The sequence below is a fragment of the Pseudochaenichthys georgianus genome, chromosome 18 (genome assembly GCF_902827115.2).
Source record: "Pseudochaenichthys georgianus chromosome 18, fPseGeo1.2, whole genome shotgun sequence".
NCBI lineage: Eukaryota > Metazoa > Chordata > Actinopteri > Perciformes > Channichthyidae > Pseudochaenichthys > Pseudochaenichthys georgianus.
Genome location: NC_047520.1, coordinates 16,223,541 through 16,242,635, shown reverse-complemented (window position 1 = coordinate 16,242,635; position 19,095 = coordinate 16,223,541). Strand labels below are relative to the sequence as shown.

The 19,095-nt window shown below is 41.3% G+C and overlaps 1 protein-coding gene across 1 annotated transcript; it reads right to left on the bottom strand.

The window, feature by feature from the left end:
* Nucleotides 1–544: 544 nt before the first annotated feature.
* On the bottom strand, nt 545–16,281 carry LOC117463526 (B-cell scaffold protein with ankyrin repeats-like). The gene is made up of 11 exons (XM_034105789.1): nt 15,924–16,281; nt 14,211–14,326; nt 13,979–14,117; nt 13,750–13,892; nt 11,684–11,833; nt 7,201–7,264; nt 6,767–6,964; nt 2,820–3,004; nt 1,042–1,105; nt 831–860; nt 545–585 (listed from the first exon to the last, which is right to left on the bottom strand). Exons 1-11 carry the CDS (start codon nt 16,279–16,281, stop codon nt 545–547), a joined length of 1,488 nt encoding a protein of 495 aa, XP_033961680.1.
* Between the last annotated feature and the right edge of the window lie 2,814 nt (nt 16,282–19,095).

The window sequence follows — 19,095 nt, the reverse complement described above, 5'->3', positions numbered from 1 at the left end:
CATATAATAACTTTACTTAAACCACAATTACCTTCCATTGTGTTTTAAAAGAAGCAATAGCGGCCAAACAAGCAGCAGAACAATATATATAAAAAGATAGGAATATAAATCTTTGTTAATTATAATTACAAAATGAGAATTCTGTGTATTCAAATGAATTAAATCTGGTGGAAGAATGGCGTCTTTGTAGAATGTTGGAGCTGTGAATATGGAAAATGTGACAAATTACTGAGCTTGAATGAAAGGAAAATGTCACTTCTTTAGAAATGATTTATAGGAAACATTGTTTTCAGTCTACCTTCATCGAAGGCTGACAAACCTTCATCGTTTGTCAGCTTTGAAAAGAAATTTGACTGCAAAACAATTCAGAGGGAAACTTCCTGTTAGGCATTTATGTTTGTTTACTGAAACTGCATGTCTGTTCCAACTCTAATAATATCCAGTATCATGTCAACTTTATATGAATACAAACTTCTGCCAGGCTTTTACTTTGGCAGGTGACTCACATGCTGTCCTTTAAGTGGCTTGCTGTAAACATTAGACTTCACTTCTTGGCTTCCTCTTCGACTTCACTCTCTGTAACACCTGCAGGGAAATCATCCAACATGTACAGCTGAACAGAGGATTGTGCAGTAAAATAAAATAAAAGAGTCCCGTTTATTGTAAGTGAAGCTCACTCGATCAAAGCGAGGCACTGGGGATTCGATTAAATAACACTTCCCTGAGGATTAATTCCCCACTACTGCGACTGCGACTGGGGCAGGGGAACTACAAGGCATGCAAACACTGGTTTTCTCTGTACACACTCGATAGGATTTGAAAAAACTCACTTGGCGTGTGATGAACGATGTTGATTTTATCTGCGGGGAGAGAAGAGTTTCTCAGCCATTTACAGTATACAGGTTATTACAGTCATTTGTAAGGCTCCAACTTTAAACTGCACCGCATAATATTTATTTTTTTTAAGTTGAAGTTCCAGGAAAGCTTTTCTGTGATGACAGCAAAGTGTAACCCTCATGTGAAGGATGGAGGAATATTTACCGTAGACACTGTCATCAGCCTCTCTACTGCTGACGATACTGGCTCTCGGCTGATTCAACTTCTCCTGCAGGAAACAGAAAACATCCATTTATTTTACCATTTGTTTCCCTTAAAGCATTGTCTTTTTATGCTCTGGTTACAAGTTAGGCTATTTTGGAACTTGGTTTGTGTATTTATGCCTGTATATTTTTACTAAATTCACCCAAAAACTTAGCATTTGCATCATTTACATATTTAAACATAACATTTCTTAAATCTTGTAAAACTAAATATTATTGTCTAATGTAAGTTATCCCCCTTGGAAGGTTTTACAGTGTCTTATATTTGTTAAAAAACACTGAACCACTGTTCACCTGTAGTGCGTATATGGAAGTTACACATACATGCCAAAAAATGATACTTATTATTTAGCAGTTCTTCTGATTTATGTAGTTCCAAACAAAAATCCAACTCCCTTCTGTAAAAACCTTTGATTCTAATATGTCAACAAAATAAAACTAGAATTTTGCACCTGACTTATTCAATGTTCCACATATCCTCTGGAAATGTCTTTGCAAATTATATTTTTATTTTGAGTTTAAAATGTAAACGCAGAGTATTTTTGCCACCTCGTAATTTTTACATGATGTAAAAGAGTATTACTATACTACTATTGACTCTGTATTTTTCCTATACGGTGTTTTTAAGACACATTCACGTACAGTACACAAACGTCTTTTGTGATGGTGATTGCTGTTTCAGTTCTAACTCCTGTCCTTCCCCCTCCCAGCCAGCAGGGGTCCTCAGTTCCCCTAATCACCGCCTGCCTACACACCTGTCCCTCATTAGCATGATTAGCTTCTCGGTGTCCACACTAGCTCGTTTTCATTTAGTTTAGGTTGTTTAAAACAGTGCTAATATAACCTTTTAATCTCAACTTTACTACTTAAAAGTATGTATATCAACTCTAGAATATGACTGTATTTGTATTTGGATATGGATGAAGTGGTAAGTGGTAGATTGTTTTACTCACTGTTTTGAGTATGTTTTGCTATTCAAAATAGTTATCACTACAATAAACAGTTTTATTTTACTGTAGAATATTACATTTTACATTATGTTGTATATATCCCATTCTATTTACATGTATATAGACTCCTGCATTTACTTGGTCACTTACAACATTCTCTGCATTATTTAGCTTTTTTAAATCTATTTATAGAGAGGCGAAGGAGGGACTTCACCTCTCTATATAACTATGTTGGAGGAGCTTAGAACTTTACATTTGTATTGCCATTTCTACACTGTAGCTACTGTGCATATGACAATAAAGCCTTTGCATCTTGAACAATGCTGACCTAAAGTTACCTGAACAACTGTCTATACTGTACCTTGTGTATGAAAATGAAAAAGTAAAAATGTTGTGGTTGCATGAAAACAAGATGCCTATAACTGCTCAAATTAGACCAAATTAACTCGTATCATTTAAACCTGTATTACTTGAGACAATATGACCAGTTCTGCAATGAGATGCCTATTCCCCCTGCCATGTGACACACACAACAACACTGAATGTAATGTATGTTTTAGCAATGTAATGTTTATAGTGTCTGCTAACAGTAGGCTACCATTTCTACCCTTTTTTTAGAGCAGTAAGCATATCAAAGTGTCAGTCTCTGTTTTGTAGGACGGCGTATCATGAGCAACAGATGGTTACAGTTGTATTATTCAGTTTGATTTCTGCATGCTTATTTGTTCCAGTGTGTGTGTGTGTGTGTGTGTGTGTTTGATGGTCCCACCTGCTGCACCTCCTCCCCGCCCTTCTGAACCCGCTGAAAGTCGCTTAAGCGCTCCAGAGCTGCGTCCACGGTGAGTGCCCCCCCCTTCACACTCTGCTGCAGCTCGATGAGGGTCTGCAGACCGCTCATCTGCTTCGGCACAAACGTATCATAGGTGGCAGAGATGCTATCCTCTCGCCCACGTGCTGCAACAAACAACTCAATCAAAACGTCTGGAAAAAACATCCAAATTCTGAGCAAAAGGTGGCGAAAAATCACACTGGATTTGATACATAATGGCATACATTAAACTGTTAATTCCAGTGACCGATATAAGAGGAGACAGAGAATAAAGCCACTCCAGATGGCATTCATACAGGGGATTTGTTGCTAATGTGATTCTGCTCTGCACATCTGTACTGTCAGTGAGTCGTGAAGATGGTTAGTAATGTTCTGTGACTGGGATGATCTTTAGATCTGTCACTCAGTGTCAGCGACAGAGGAGCAGAAAAATACCTTTATATCTCTGTAGACGTTCTTTCACACTTTGGATTTATTGCTCATCTTCTTGGCTTGTTCAAATGTGTTTGGGTTTCTGTGCCCATTACTGCCGCGATGACTTTTTTTTCTTCATGGTTATCACTACAATTTTAACGCACCAGTAATTATCTAGGAAGCATTAAGTTATACCACCCAGCAGGTAATTCCAGCAGGTAATCTAACAGTTACAGACAAGGCAGCAAAAATCACTGGCACAGTAAAAGTCCTGCTGTCATGAGTAAAACATTTACAGTCTCAAAGTCGTAATGCAAATTCTGTCAAGAAAGGGGAAATACACACATTTGCGAGCAGAAAATATGGAAATGGCCTCCTGTAGCTGAGAGTTAATCTTGTGTTGTGATGCTTTTTGTTTGTAGGTTGTACATGCGTCACCTTCTCTTTGATGTGATATCCTCAGATAGATTTTCGAAGGATTCTTTTCAAATTTGGTTAAAATAATGAAGTGAGGATCTTTTGGACACACATAAATGTTGACTGCAACCTGACTGCTTTGTGGAGGCATATGAATGTGCGGCGGTTATTCTCTTATGTAGCTCATCAATCTTTTGGGTCTTTCTGTATAAATGGTAAAGCCAAACCCCCGTACTACCCCTAACCGAGAGGTTATATAAGTTCATAATGTGAATTTTCAAACTGAAGTCTGAAAATAGTAGCTTTTAATTGTTTTAAAGGAAGGTTTATCTTAAGCCCCCCGGTGTTTCGCATGTCTCACAGTAGCCCACTCTATTTCCTGTTTGCTGCTGTAACAGAAATGTGTCCGTGTCTTGATACTGTGTTAATACTGTATGTCAGCTGCTGCTCTGACATTGATAATTCTTCTGTAATCAGTTTTTTTTGTTGTAGTTTTACAACTTATTGGTTGTGTAATACTAAATTCCTAGAGTGACGCTTTAATTGTGACTTTAAATGATGAACCTTATATCATTGAGATCACCTGGTTTAGTGGGAAGTGAGTACAGATCAGTTTCTCCATGTTGCGTCTTCTTCTTCTGGAACACTGTGAATACAAAGCAGACATAACATTATACAATATTTATTTAGGATGCAGTGGTGACAAGTAACATTATTATTATTATTATTAAGTATATTATTTGATGCAAAATACTTTTTGTACTTAAATAGATTTTGAATGACTTGAATTTGTAACAGAGTATTTTTGAACTATGGTATTAACTACTGTTACTCAAGTAAAATATCCAACTCTGTTAGTATGCATATATGTTTCTATTTTATTCTAATTTAGCAGTCAACAACCTCACTGAAAACATTCCAAGCTATACAAATTCCTGCAAAGCTTCTGCATTTCAATAATTATTCCACAAGATGGCGCCATAACCTTTACTTACAAACAACCGACAGATTGCCAAAAAGCCAAGTGTAAATATCCAGGAGGAGAAAAACATCCTACTAGTGTTTGAGATGCAGTATAATTGAATCTAAATATCTGTGAAATGACAGGTTTGGGTTCACAGAGCTTAAATCTGCGTTCCTCTCAGAGAGAGACGTACACACTCCGCTCTGGGTTGAATTTAACGCCCTGAATGATGCTTTGGTTTGGTAGTGAGCACTCGGAATGAAAGGCTACACTGTGTTGCTGTCAGAGCGGTGGAGCTGCGGCTGTGCGACCAACACTGGATTGAAACATCCACACCCTGCTCGATAATCCCACCTCTGAGCATTTCCTCCATGACAGCGTCTCTCTTTTCCATGTTTAAACGCAGCTTGCTCGTAATACCAGCTATGGCTCCATTCAGACCAAAACAGTGAGTGTAGTACAGCTGAGGACACATGACTGAAGCTTTGCCTTGTGTCTACATATGTCCCCATGTAGTTGCATGCCTAGTTATTCCAACATCATTTCAGTCTCATTTAGCTGGACACACTGCTGCGAACAAAAGCAACACTCCTCATTATTTCCACTTGTGCAGCAGCGGTGTCCAATAACTGGCTCCTCGCCTAATCCTCCGCCGAGCCTCATCTCTCCCCTCACATCTCTCACTGCGGCAGTGGGAGTGAGGAGCAGAATGTGATCCTTGTGTGGTTTTGAAGCTCCGCTGTCTCAATAGATGGAAACCTCAGAATCCCTCTCCTTTTTCTCGTGCGCTCTGGGGACAAGGATGATGGAAAACACATGTAATGACTTATTCTGGCTGACTTGGCCTTGGTCTGGCCAAGATTGGTTGCAGATGGCAGCTCGGTAGTTGCCTCTGTTGCTGAGGGTTGGGATGCAGGGTTTTCAGTGGTGCACTCAATTAATTGTTTTGCTTTGTCGGTCCCCATTGGGCAGAGGGATGGCTTACTGGATATAACAGGCTTCATAATGGACATAGGGCGCCTGTTGCATTTCTGTGTGTTGTAAGTGATGGCTAGTGTGGGGAGAGAGCAGCGTTATTATGTGGGGACAATCTGTATTGTGTGCATTTGCAAGAAGAAAACGAGCCCTTTTAATGATTTATAGGCCTTAATAATACCAGTCACTTTTGGATGTTTCATCTTCATGAAATATTCACACAGCTGAAATTGAACGGTTAGGGGCTCTCCACGCAGAGCCTCTCCTCACTTTAGTTTAGTTTTGCAGCGCAGCGAGCGACCATGTTCTTGTGGTTTATGTGGGATAAAAACAAACTTCATCCCAAAAAGCATCTCCACTTTATTCAGCAGCACTCCACTGACGATGGCGATGCACATTCCAGGCACTTCATCCCTCCCACATGATGTCCCAAACTCCCCTTCACTTACTGCCTCGTTTTTACTCGGCTCCATCGTGCCTGAGGGGAAAAACTGGCAAAGGATGTGCAGCACTTTAATATTAACGTATTCATTTCCTGAAAATGTAATGAAACCCAATAATGAAACAACCAATACCGTACTGGCTGCTATTGTATGACCATTTACATCGATAATGTCGTACCTTTCAGATGGGCTCTTTCTTTTTCAAAACCAATGATGTTTTCACTTTGATGGATAATGTAAAACAATAACAAATACAGACGGATACAATCCAGGCTTTATGTAGAATTTTAAATTGATGGCAAATGGCTCGTCGTTATCAGGCAAAGATGCATTCAAATAAAACCAATATTAATCGGAAATGAACCCACCCTAACCGATGCTGATTGGTCGATGTGCAAAGTGGTCCATTAGACCAGAGTGCATCTTGGATCAGATGAGGACAAAAGCTACAGAAGAACACAATCCAGTAGATTAAGGATCCATTAAAGGCTTTATTTTTCCTTTCTTATTTGCCTCGTCTGACCTTATGAAATTGCTGCTTTTGAAAAGGGTTTACTTTACTAAAGTACTTCATTGCAGTCAGGACATTTTATTACACCATTGTGCTTCATTACATGTTAGTCTATCATCACATCATTGGCTGCTACAGAATGCAAGAAAACAGCCATAAGTACCTTTGGTGATGTAAGGAGTGCCGTCCTCCTTCACCTGCGTGCCCTCAGGCCGAGGTGTGGGTGCTGGTGGGCGATTGGCAATAACTACTGCTTTTGTTGAGTTCAGGATGGAGTCATATCCATCCTCCAGTGGTAGGTAGATGTCTTCCTCCTCCCCCTCCTCTGCTGGTGGCTCTGCATGTTTGCTGGAAGTAGTCCCTATAACACACAAAGTGTTCACTCCACTATCCTGTCATGATCAAGTTCTGCATGATGCTTTTGTTGCTCATTTCACAGCGAATGGAAAGCAAACGCTACACGCTGTGCCCATCAGCGAGGGGAACATATTCAGTGGTCGGAAATGAACAGCATAATGATGTGCTGGAAAGAAAATACAATTCCATTACCGGCTTTCCCTTTGTCCTCCTTCCACTTCCCATCAGCCCCTCACTCACCTGCAGCGCACATCATTTCGTACACACTGGCATCACCATTGTCCTCGTCTGAGCTGAACATATTCTGCAACAACAAGAGCATGAAGAGACGGGTTTTATTCTCCATCCAAATCACAAAGGAGAAGCTCAAGAGAGGAGATTTAGAAAGATATGTTAATGTTAAAGCCGGGTGTTTGCCATGTTGGAGTGGATTGGCCTTTTCTCAGTATTCATGCATGTTTGACAAGTCCTGATACATTCAGCACTTGTGTGCTTGGCTTGCACACTTCATCCTTCCTGTCAGCTCATGTTCTCACCTGTGTCCTCCTTCCAAGGCACAATTATGAAACGAAAAAAGCTAAGATGACTATCCACTAAGCTTGTTATGCTCCGTCACAGTCTGGTCTGATTTCTGCCTCCATGCCACACTCTAATATTCAGTGTTTTCATGTCGGATGTGACAAATGTCCAGACTATTAATTTCTCGCTGAATCTGTTAAGACTTCACTTGGGGGGAAAAGCAATTTCAGGACTATCGCAGGAAGAGAGGTGTGCTGTAAGGCTGCTGGATAACGGAGAGCAGCTTTCCCTCTGCTGCACAGTCGGCCTATTTGCTAATGGCACGCTGAGGGACAGACGGGGTATGATCAGGGTTATTATCAAATCAGACATTCTTCCCCTTTCAGTCCAAACATATCATTTAGTGAGCAATCCCAGACCCTTGGCTTGATATTTAGACTGCATCTGTAATTAGATTGAGACACGGATATCAGTATCTTGCCATGTTTCAACTTCTGATCGAGATGTGAGGAACCGAGTCACATCTTTAAACCAAATAAAAAGCTGGATGGATTGTAGATTTAACCTCGAGATGGATTACAAAAGCCTCTATCATAATGCATATGATAACCCCTTAAGATTGCATTTCTATTATCAATTTTAATGTTTGAATTTGAAATAAATCCCAGTTAATAACATTAATATTTGCACAACATATGAAATACAGCTCACTTTGATCTTGACATCCTCCATATATAACCCGCCACGCTCCGTGTTCAGTTTCCAAGCAACACAGCCACTCATGACTCAATTACAATATTGCAATGTTCCTAGTACTGCAAATCACTTATTGGTTGCCATGAATACTTCACCGTGGCGCTTCATAATGGGCCCAACAGGTAGAAAGGACGGGTTAATTACCGTCGCAGCGTGAACATTGACTAATATTAGTTGTGAGCTGTGCTACAGCATAGTGTGGTATTTCTGGAGGTAATGTGGACAGGGGAGGGGGATTTATTGACTTACCACGAATGCTAAATCATTTTACAGATGTCTGAAGCTGCAGGAGCCTCAGGCATTCCAGGTTTCACCGAGCAGCAGTGCAGCAGACGGAGCAGCAGGCAGGTTTTTGTGAGAGGGAGAGCAAACTTCACACAAACCTGGTATAAAGATCAGGAGTTTGAATCTGGTTTCAACAGCTGAAATGGTCAATCCTCAACATGCGCTTTCAGGATAACGGAGTCTAACGCATGGCAGATTGTAGAGGGTAACGCTGAAGCCATCACTTTGATAATGTGCAGGCCAAATGTGCAGACTTATTTATTGGCAGGGAACAATAGAAAGTAATCCGCTCAGCAGGAGAAGAAACGATCCCTTTCTCTGTGAAGGGTTCTAGTTTTCTTTCAACCATAGTACATCACATTTAGACACCGTGGTACTGCAGTATGAGCTAAATGCTAATATGCTCACAATGGGGATGCTACCAATCTGCAGCTGGTATAATGTCACATGTTATGTTAGTTTAGTATGTTAACATGCTAACTAATGAGCATTGACCAGATGAGGTGTTTCACTGCATTTAGCTCAAGTGTAGCTTGTGTTTCCGTATGACAAGTCGGATCACTAAAGTCAGTAGCTTCATCTTCTGGAGAATGCCTTTTGAACTATTGAATGGCAATTGTAAACCCTGTGTCCTGCAAAAAAACAATACTATTCAACCAAACTGCATTCTCAATTATGCTTCAAAGGAATCCCTGAAGGTCGCAGTTTAACATGCTAAAGACTGACTCAAAGAGGAACATTTTTCAGTAGTCCCGCTTCCTTCAACCGGAGGGATGAGAACCAGTTAATTTAGCAGAACGAGGAGTACTGTATCATTCAAATGATACACATCTCTCTGGAGTAAGCTTAATGATTAAGCAGTCTCTGACTAACCAAACATAAAATACAAAAAGGTCTGTGGAGTCAACAAAGTGCAGGGTGTCGCCATATTTGTCCCTCTTGAATTTGGATAGGAGTGTACACGAGCACAACGTGCAGCACATGAAAGGCTCCGAGTAGTCTTCAGAGGACCATACAGTCATTTGTATTTATGTATCGAGGCCTGCTCGGCTCTATCTGAGCACACAGTGGAAGCGCTGAGTCCATCTTAATACCAAGTGACACTCTGTTAAAATATGAAATGAGGACAATGTGTGTCTAATAAAGATTTGTAACGAGGCATTTTGAGGACATGAACATCGTCAATAACAGCGGAGCATTTTCTATATTTATATTCTAGTTATGCTCGCCCTGAATAATGAATCTTTCCCATCTGGAGCCGTTCACAGCTAATTAACAAAGAAGTGGTGCCAGGGCAGAGTAGTGGATCTGACGCAGGCCCGGTGAGTGATTCAGCCCGTCCATGAAGCTAGGGACCCATCCATCTAGGATGTATTGACAAAGTGCTGCCACACTGACTTCCAAATCACTGATGCATCATGGGTTGATTAATTGGGGTGGGGGTAACAGTGAAGATCAGTTAATGAAACTGCTGTGCAAAGAAAACAAAGAAAACAAAACCCCTCTTACACGTCCTCTGTAGCAACACGCATGTCGTTTTATCGGTCAATATGAATTTGAATTACCCTTCAAAGGAAATTGTAAATGTCAATAGCTTGTGCATGTCGATTTTTTTTAAGTTGTCGCATCTATAGGCGCGTGGGGGTCCCTGTGGGGAGGCCTCGGTTTGACATCACTGCTCCCCTGTCAGCTGATCCGACTCGCTGCCGACTCGCCGAGCACCGCAACTCACTAGAGCCATCTGATCAAACCTAGCTCCATCTGCAGTCACTCTCAATTAGCCGCGTTGCTAGGGATACATGTGTTTGGAACAGCTGCCGGAGTGTCGAAATTCCCCTCAAGGGGGAACTCTCTATGGGCTGATCCCAGCCATCAGAGAAAGTTAAAAGTTGTCTGCATTATAAGGGGAGACGGGAGATGAGAGCAGAGTTTCATATGAACGAACGCCGATTATCTCGCTGCCTTACACAGTGACATGAAGGGGGTTGGACAACGCCGCTAACTGGATCGTTTGTGCTCACATGAAAAGGATAGCCGTTTGAACTCAGTCAGTAATGTTCTATATACAAATGTATTGTGTGCATCTATAATGTTAGGTCAAGTAATTGCACGATACACCTAAAGGTCATTCAAAGGCTGTTTTAGTGTATCTGCATTATGATTACATCCTGCTCTACTTTCAAATGGGTTCTTCATTGGCCAATGCTACACCCTTCCGAGAAAATCTAACCAGTAGTTCTTCCGTAATCTTTCCGACAAACAAACGGCAATACAAATATTCCCTCTTTGCTGGACGTAATGTGTTTTCATGCTGCCTTCCTGACTGTACCGTGGCAGCATCATGTCTTTCTTTAACGATAATGTCCTTAGCACTGGAAAAAACATTATCATCCCAGTGTCCTCCAGATTTGTCAAATAAAGGGAAGTGCGTGCGTGCGTGCAAAGGATCTATTAAATTAGGATTGCAGCAAATGTGATGTTGTGTTTAGTGAAGTGGGAGGTTGAGCAGGAAGAGGCTCTTCATATTAACACGGGGAAATGGCAGCCATTACGCCAGAAGAACCCAACATTAGTGGCTGCATTAATTGTCTGAATGTATGCAGACAACCTGCGCTCGGAGCCATTGTGCGTGCGTGCGTGAACAACCTTTCTACTCTCTGTGGGGGTGTTCCATTAGGAACCTCGCAGGCCCAACGCACAGGAAGAGGATCCACTAACTGAGCCATGAGCTGAATGTAAAGCCGCGAGTTAGGGAGCGAGGTCGCCCCTGAAATACAGGTCTCTCTCCCTGCTTTCCTTTCCTCCATTATGTCCATTACTGATAAAGCACCACTCACTCATAGTCCTCTGTACGCTGTATTGGTGTTAGTGAGTGCATTTCTGAGTGCAGCCCCTGGTCCCAGCAGCTGAGGGGCATCGTGGTATTTACCACAGCTGTCTGCAGGTATTATGGAATTCCATTCAGGTGACATTAAATACTGCTGGCTCGATATAAACGATGCCTCTGTGTGGATTGAATTGGCTCATAAAGCACCATGAGAAGCTGTCATCGGATGTTGACATTTTGAGAGATGTCTTCATTGTTCATGAGGTCCATGAAGCTGATGCAACATTAGCAGTAACTACTCGAGCACGGTGAAGGAGGAAATGAGTGAATAGTTACCAGCCTTTCCTTCAAAAGGACGTGAAGCTGGGTATGGCCTTGTGTCTTGGCTATCTCAGTGGGAGTGTGTCCGTGGCGGTTGGCGGTGTGCAGCGCTCTCCCTGCACCGGGACACTGCAGGAGCACGCTGCACACGCTCCTGAAGCCATACTGGGCAGCAAAGTGGAGGAGTGATGGGACATCTGAATGGTGGAGCTCTGATGTGGATATTTTCCAGTTTAAATGAGAAACACTTTTTTTTTTTATTCACAACCCATACATAATATTCCCTTTCCACTTCCTTTACATGTGCTGTCTTGAAGTTGACCTAATGTGAACGCTTTCACACAATCATGAGTGGAAGACAGCTCGGAGGCACTTATTGACCCCTTTGTAGCAGTTGAGGATCCATCTCAGGGGCTGATGAAGCCATCAATCGGCCACATAACGAGCCAATAAATGACTTTCCTTTTAATGGTGGATAATGTGCGTCATGCGAAAGTAAGGCATTTCAACAGTGAGAATTACGGTCATTACACATTGTTGCATACACACATCCCCCTTGGAAAGGAGTGAATTAACATCTGTTGTCTCGAGGCTTTTATATCAATAATGCCAAAGCCATACTTTGAAGTAATCATCACCTGTTACTCACGGGTAGATCTGCAATTAGTGTTTTCATCCCAGTTAGGGACTGTGAGTACATTGTGGGGGATTATACCTTACTGTACATCCATTCATACTGCATTGATGCATGCTTGGCACTTCTCCCAAACGTTTGAGATATATCTTTGCATATGTATGCCAATCATATGTTTTGTTTAATGTCAGTCCACAGTCCTCCAGTTGTATACCTCCCTGGGGTGTGTTCACACTGCAGTCCCTGAAACCCTCCGTTGGGCATGTGCTTTAACAACATGGAGGTTAACTTCTGGTCCAGATTCTGCACAGAAGACTGCTGAAGAGCCTGCAATGAAATACAAGCATATCTCTGACTATACATTGATGAGTAAACAAAAGCAGCACTTTTGATGGTGCCATTATAATTGTATTGTAAAATACAGTCTTCCGGGGAAGCTATAGAAGTTTAACATGCATCGAAGTCCAGTCATGTCAATCCAGGCTTTTGTTTGAAGTGACCAATTCTTATTTTGGCATTGCTCATGTTTGCCTCTTCAGCAAAACGGACCATAATCAAATGAAGTGTTCGTGGCAGAAAGAGGCCTGCCCTTTCATTTCCTGAGAGGAGGCAGTAAGCAGTGGCGTACATAAACATCGGCAGAAATATGTGCATCCAATTAATTTTCTGTTTCTTTCTAATGGCTTGAAGTGGATTGATTAGAAGCAGCGTTTTAGGGCGGCGATTGCCTAATTTCTATAAATGCGTTGCATAACGATGAGTCACGATAACACATTCAGAGTGCCTCAGAAGGGAGAGAATGGAGCAGCATTCAAATGTGTTTCCTGCGTAACAAAACCCATGGTTGATAGACTTATTTGAATATATTTGCAAGTGTTAGAGCTTTAAAACTGAGGTATGCACACTGCTTGTTCAAAAAAATGAAAAATGGTAATATGACTTGTTACAGAGAGTAATATTGCATAAATAAGCTTTAGAAATCTTAATGTACATCTTCATAATTTGAATACCTTCTATAAAAGTGTTCCATTTATACAAACGGGTGTCTTTTCAAAATAACTAAAACTGCTGGTTTAGAAAAAAGTGTTTTGGCTTTTCTTTTTTTTGCAAACTCTATGTATGCAGCATAGTCATTACATCATTTCACTCATGCACATAAGTAAAACATGTACACGTTAACCTTACAAATGGCAGCCTTCTGTCTAAAAGTCCTGTGCTTTTCACCCATCCTTCCACCATACACCTCCCTGTTAACCCGACTTGTCGCTCTTTATGATACGTCATCTGATTCCTCTCTGCCCCAGCCATAGTTACAGCATTTTTTTTTTTAAACCTAGGGCCGCTGACCAGGCTGCTGTATTTGACGCTACGGGACCGAGACCAGGCTGATTGATTTGTTTGCCTCTCCCTGCCTGGTGCTTTTGAAACAGCCTTTTAATGGCTTTACCTGACACATGAAATGTACAGGGTCTGCTGCCCTCGCCAGAAGGCAGGTTATTTCCTCCATGTTGCTGTAGTATTGCAGCTGTGCCTTGCTCAGTGGCACCCCATTGCTATACACAGTCACTCTCACATGTCCTGCTGGAAAATCTGCAACAGAAAACATGAAGAAACTTAACACAGAAAAGCCAGTGTAGATTTCATTGTACACTCATGATGTCATGGCGCGTGTATACCTGGCGCATTGACACAGAGGATCCGTTCATTCCAGCAGACGGGCTTCACTCTCAGCCTCTGATCGTCAGCGGTGAACTCAACCTCGGCGTCGCTGCCAGCCGACTCGTTTTTCAAAAGAATGAACACTTCCGTGGAGCTCTGCCAAAGAGACGGTACAGTGAACTGCAGTGCAGTCAATTTTAGGGATGCTTTATGAAAATGAAATGGCTTGCTAGTGCCTGAAAGCCTCACCCCACAGGGAACTCTGGAGGGAACAACAGCCATGGACCTGACACTGCGGGCTGCAGCCTTTCGCTCTGATAGCCCACGTATCAGGGGTTTGACATTTGCAGCTGAAGCTAATGCACCTACAGAAGATGGGACATTGAACATCACGATTGGTTATGCACTTGTGAATTGTACAACATGGGTTTCAGATACCATAAGCTATCCAGGTCTATTTTGAGGCATGCGAGCAACACGAAGGAGCATAGCAAAGTTAAATTCCTCCTCAGGATGAAGTGCACTAACTAATCCCTTAACTTTGTTATCTAGCACAGTTATCAGGTCAACATTGTAATGGTTTATTTGTACCTGCAAAACAAATGACATTGCTAAAGTCAGATTTAAATAGTTAACATACTTGCTTGCGTGCTAACATTCATATTGCTACTGCATTCTGTGTGTTAGCCTTAGCTCAACACACTTTTGTTTCTCAGTAGCCCTACAGTATTATTATTATTAAATAATAACAAAACCTTGAGAATAATTCAAATCTAAAGCTGATTATTTGATTAAAACGAGAATAAAGCAAAAACAAACCAAGTTTAAAAGTAAAAAAGGTTTATTTGCGTTAAATCCAAAACTCTTTTATAATTAACTTTTGAGTGAGTCAAATACAATGATACCAATAATAGTATTGTTTCTGTTGGTGTAGCGCCTCTTGCAGTGATGAAGTGCACGGATCTCCAGCTGTTTACACTCAAACACCCACATGTCTGCTGTGTGCTAACAAGCAAACGGCATCACCCTGTGTGAATAGGCAGCGTACTTCTGGGTTAAAATATAACCGTCTGTGGGATCCTGGCCTGAAGCACTTTCCCTGTATCAGTGCAATGTGACGCGGAGTGCACTTGAATTTGCATGGCTCACGGAGAGTATACAGTGATGGCCAAAGAGGAAAGGGAGACTATTTGCATCAGATGTTCCTCCTGCCCATGCACCTGTTTAAATAGAAGCTCTCCCTCCCCAGCGTTATGAGTTTATACAAATACTGCAATTAGGAAAAACAGGGAAAAGGCTGGGGATAATTGGCCGGGTGGGTGGGACATGCTGGAGATGCTTAGTCTGTGCGTCTGGTGCTTTAAAAATATGAATGCCAATCTAAACAGTGGTTAAAAAAAGTCAGTAAACAGGTTTCCTCGCTGCTGCTGCTGCTGCTGGGACATTCTCACAAATAATGAGGATTGTTTTCCCATCGTAGCAGGGAATGGTGCGGCTGTGTACAAATATTCCTAAAGGTTTCCTTTTTTCTGGCATTGCACGGATGCAAATTGTGCCTAAATTACAGTTTTACTGCATGCTGTTAGATATGTGGGGAAAAGTTAAGTAACCTTTTGGGTACCGGTTAAGTAAAATGAAAGGGCATTTATCTTTTGCACTTTTACCTTCCTTTTTTGATGTAAGTCCAATACACAATCATGTGCAAGGCAGAATTCCTCTCAAGACAAAATCTTATTATGATGAGACAGGTTTGTATGCATTGGTCATTTTAGCGAGTTAGGGCATGTCTTCAAATCGATCGAAAATATCCAATTACACATTTAGATGCTTATATTATTGTTATCTTAATATAAATAATCAACTGGCGAAGTTTCATGAGCATATCTATTAGTTAAAATGTAAACCTGTAGTATCTCCCCTTACAGCTAGTCAGTCAAAAACTTTTCAGAGCCATTGCCCTACCTTTTTTCACAATATCAGTGACAGCGGACAGGTACCCGTGAGCATGTTGTTCACTGGAGACCTGCAGGCAATCGTCTCCGTTCAGAGGGACCTGCTCCAGCAGGGGGGCCAGGCTCTCCACCCCACACAGGAGCACCACCACAGCAGTCGCAGGACACAACACACGGGCCAGGAAGAAACGGCGCTTCGGACACAGCCCCTCCAGCATGCCCTTGCAGGAGTACTGGGACAGGCGGAGGAAGTCGTCCTGCCGGCTGGACACAGTGGCGATGTCGTAGGAGCAGATGGAAGCCTCTGAGAGGGAACCGGTGAAGACGGAACGCAGATATGTGGCCCATTGCTGTGCCCTCACACTCATAGATGATCAACAGCTGCTCAACTACGAGATAAGTGGATTCAACAGTCAAGATATTTGTCTCTCAGGTTGGTCCAGCACAATCATGAGAAACGCTTTTGCAGGCAGGCTCTACTGAAGTCAAACAATCAATGGAAAATACAACATAACAATATAAGAAGCGTGATGGGAAAATTCTAAAGAGATCACCTTCAAATTGATAGAACACATGCAGTAGATAGATTGAATCATATCACTCAAGTATATTATGAAAAAAAAGTACAGATTCACAGAAAATACTTTTTGCTATCACTTGTGTAGTATATTTAAATGTAGCATACTGTGAGATGTGATCATGTGAGAAACAGTGAAACGGCTTAACCGTCATCACCAATTTTGCTTTGATTTTTCAATGTTTTTAATATTGTTCCAAGATGTATTGTGCCCATCAATATGTTGCTCTGAGCATTGCAGACCATTATAAATCAGCAACGCTCATATTAAAGCAATGGATAATTTTCATTACGGCATGGAATAAATAAATCCTTCAAAGGGACAGCTTACCTGCGTGGCTCATGGCTCGGCGCTGTTTGTCTGCAGGTCTTCCTTCACACTGACCGGGGGAACAGTCTGCTATTGTCAGGAGGAGCACTGATAAGAGGGAGTTTCCTGCTGCACCTTTATACACATAGAAACAAAACCTAACATCGAGCCTGTTCTCTGGTCTGGTACAAGGAAGAAGTTTGGATGTCAGCCTGTTATTCAAACTTTACTACAGCACTAGTTCCATGGCAGCGATCCTAAGTCATTTAATCAGTGGAATTAAATGTACTGCATGTGATGGAAAATCCCCAAAACTGATTCTGCGGTTTGGACATCAAAAGCTTGTCATCCAAGTTTTTGCTTTCAACATGTTGCTGGCACTACCAAGCCTGCTATGCAAAACAATGAGTTATACATGTCTAGTTATTAAAGAATGTTTAAATAATGTTTATTAACTGAAAAGGTTGGCATACATTGTTTTTAAGAAGGCCTCCGTTTGTATAATTATGAAGTTTGGTGGGGATTTATTTCCTCATTATACTGTGTATATTTTTTTGTACAGATTAAAAACGACCAATGCTACAGTGAAATTGAAATGGAAACAGACGACATACCCAAAATAACAAATAAAGACAACCATAGCTTATTATTTTATTCCATGGCATTTCAAATACAGAGTAGGTCTTCATGTGAGCAAAAAACAGCAAATAATAAACACAAAGGTCGCTGGTGACAGGTGATCAGTCGGAGGAAAAACTTGAGTCACAGACTTGCCCGAGTTTAATTAAGTCTGCAGAGCAAAAGAGAGCAGTGCAGGAGGAATGTTAAAACTAATGATCTGGTGTGAATGTCTCAGCACGGGCAGATATAAAGACTGTAGGATGTTCTGACCTATATGCCACGCTCTCCCTCATTGAGAGAAATGTTAAAGTCGGAGCTTCATTAACTGCCTCCACCTGTCGAACAACTGACTCATACCACACCAGTGTGTCGCTAATAGCCGATTGCCACCATTTATTGCCTTTGGGCAGCAGTGGGTTAACTGAATTGCAGCGGGTGTAAGCTGAGGTCTCCTTCAGGCGAATGTACCTGGTGATGACTCACTTCCACTCGCTCACATTTTCTCTTTGCCTAGTCTGATGCAACCCCAAAGACAGGAAGCTAAACCCTCATCTGGACCTGCAGTGAGTGCAACTTGACCTCAGTGAGTGAGATAGTTATCATCATCACTGTAAGCAGGACTGACACTGCACCTCTGGTCCTGAGGGGGGCACTAGAGGAAAAGTATTTGAGAATTCAAATGAGAAAGAACAGCTGGTCACTGAAACTCTCAGGATTCATCCTCTGGGAACTATGAAAATCATTAGCAGATTTCATGGAAAGGTTCCTTTTTAATTAGAGGTGGAAATGGCTCGCTAAGATTAGATATAATATTTATAAAAGTTTGTGGCAGCCTACAGAAGTCGATTTTGACCAGTAAAAGACAAAACGTTTAAAAAGATAGCATTTTATTTACCATGTCATTATTTAGTATTTTTATTCTTAGGATTTTGAGTTGGTATCTCAAAATATCCCAAGTTTTGCCTTTTCATCTCCTCTAATTATCTGAACATATTTAGGTTTTATAGATTGTGGCTGTGTATCTCATAATGTTACTATATATCCAATAAACTTGACATAATTCAGCTTAAAGCTAAATGTTCATTGAGCAAAGAAGGTCTTGCCAAAAAACTGCAGTTGAAAAATCAACCAACTGGCTTACAATGGCACATTTAAATACATGTTCATAAGAGTGTATTGTTATAATATATATGCTTTGAAAGAAAATGGATTGGATGCAGCAATAAACTATGGCTTGATCCTTTCCTTCATTTGAATCTGGCCCGAGACTGTTTGTCACATGTCAGCCGCTTTTTCTCCCCTTTTACCGACATTTTCTGCTGTATTTCTATTCCTAATTATCCTCTGTTGTCACTTTCATAAGTGTTTTTCTGGACAACATAGGCTTCCATATATTTTCCTAGTTCCAAATACATAGACCATGTTGTGCTTAATGTAATATAGTATCTGCTTTTGTGGACATATACAGTAAAAACATTATTTGGTTTAGCATTTGTTGATTCAATATGTATTATGCTTACCCAGCTACAAATATTATACAAGTTAGTAATACAGTTATTCACTCAAGGCCAGACTGACACAGGAACAGCCCTTCGATGAAAGTGAATGTACAGTTGCAGCTCTCCGCCAATATAAATCGTAGCTGTGATTTGGGGCGGGTCCTGCGGGTTAGCA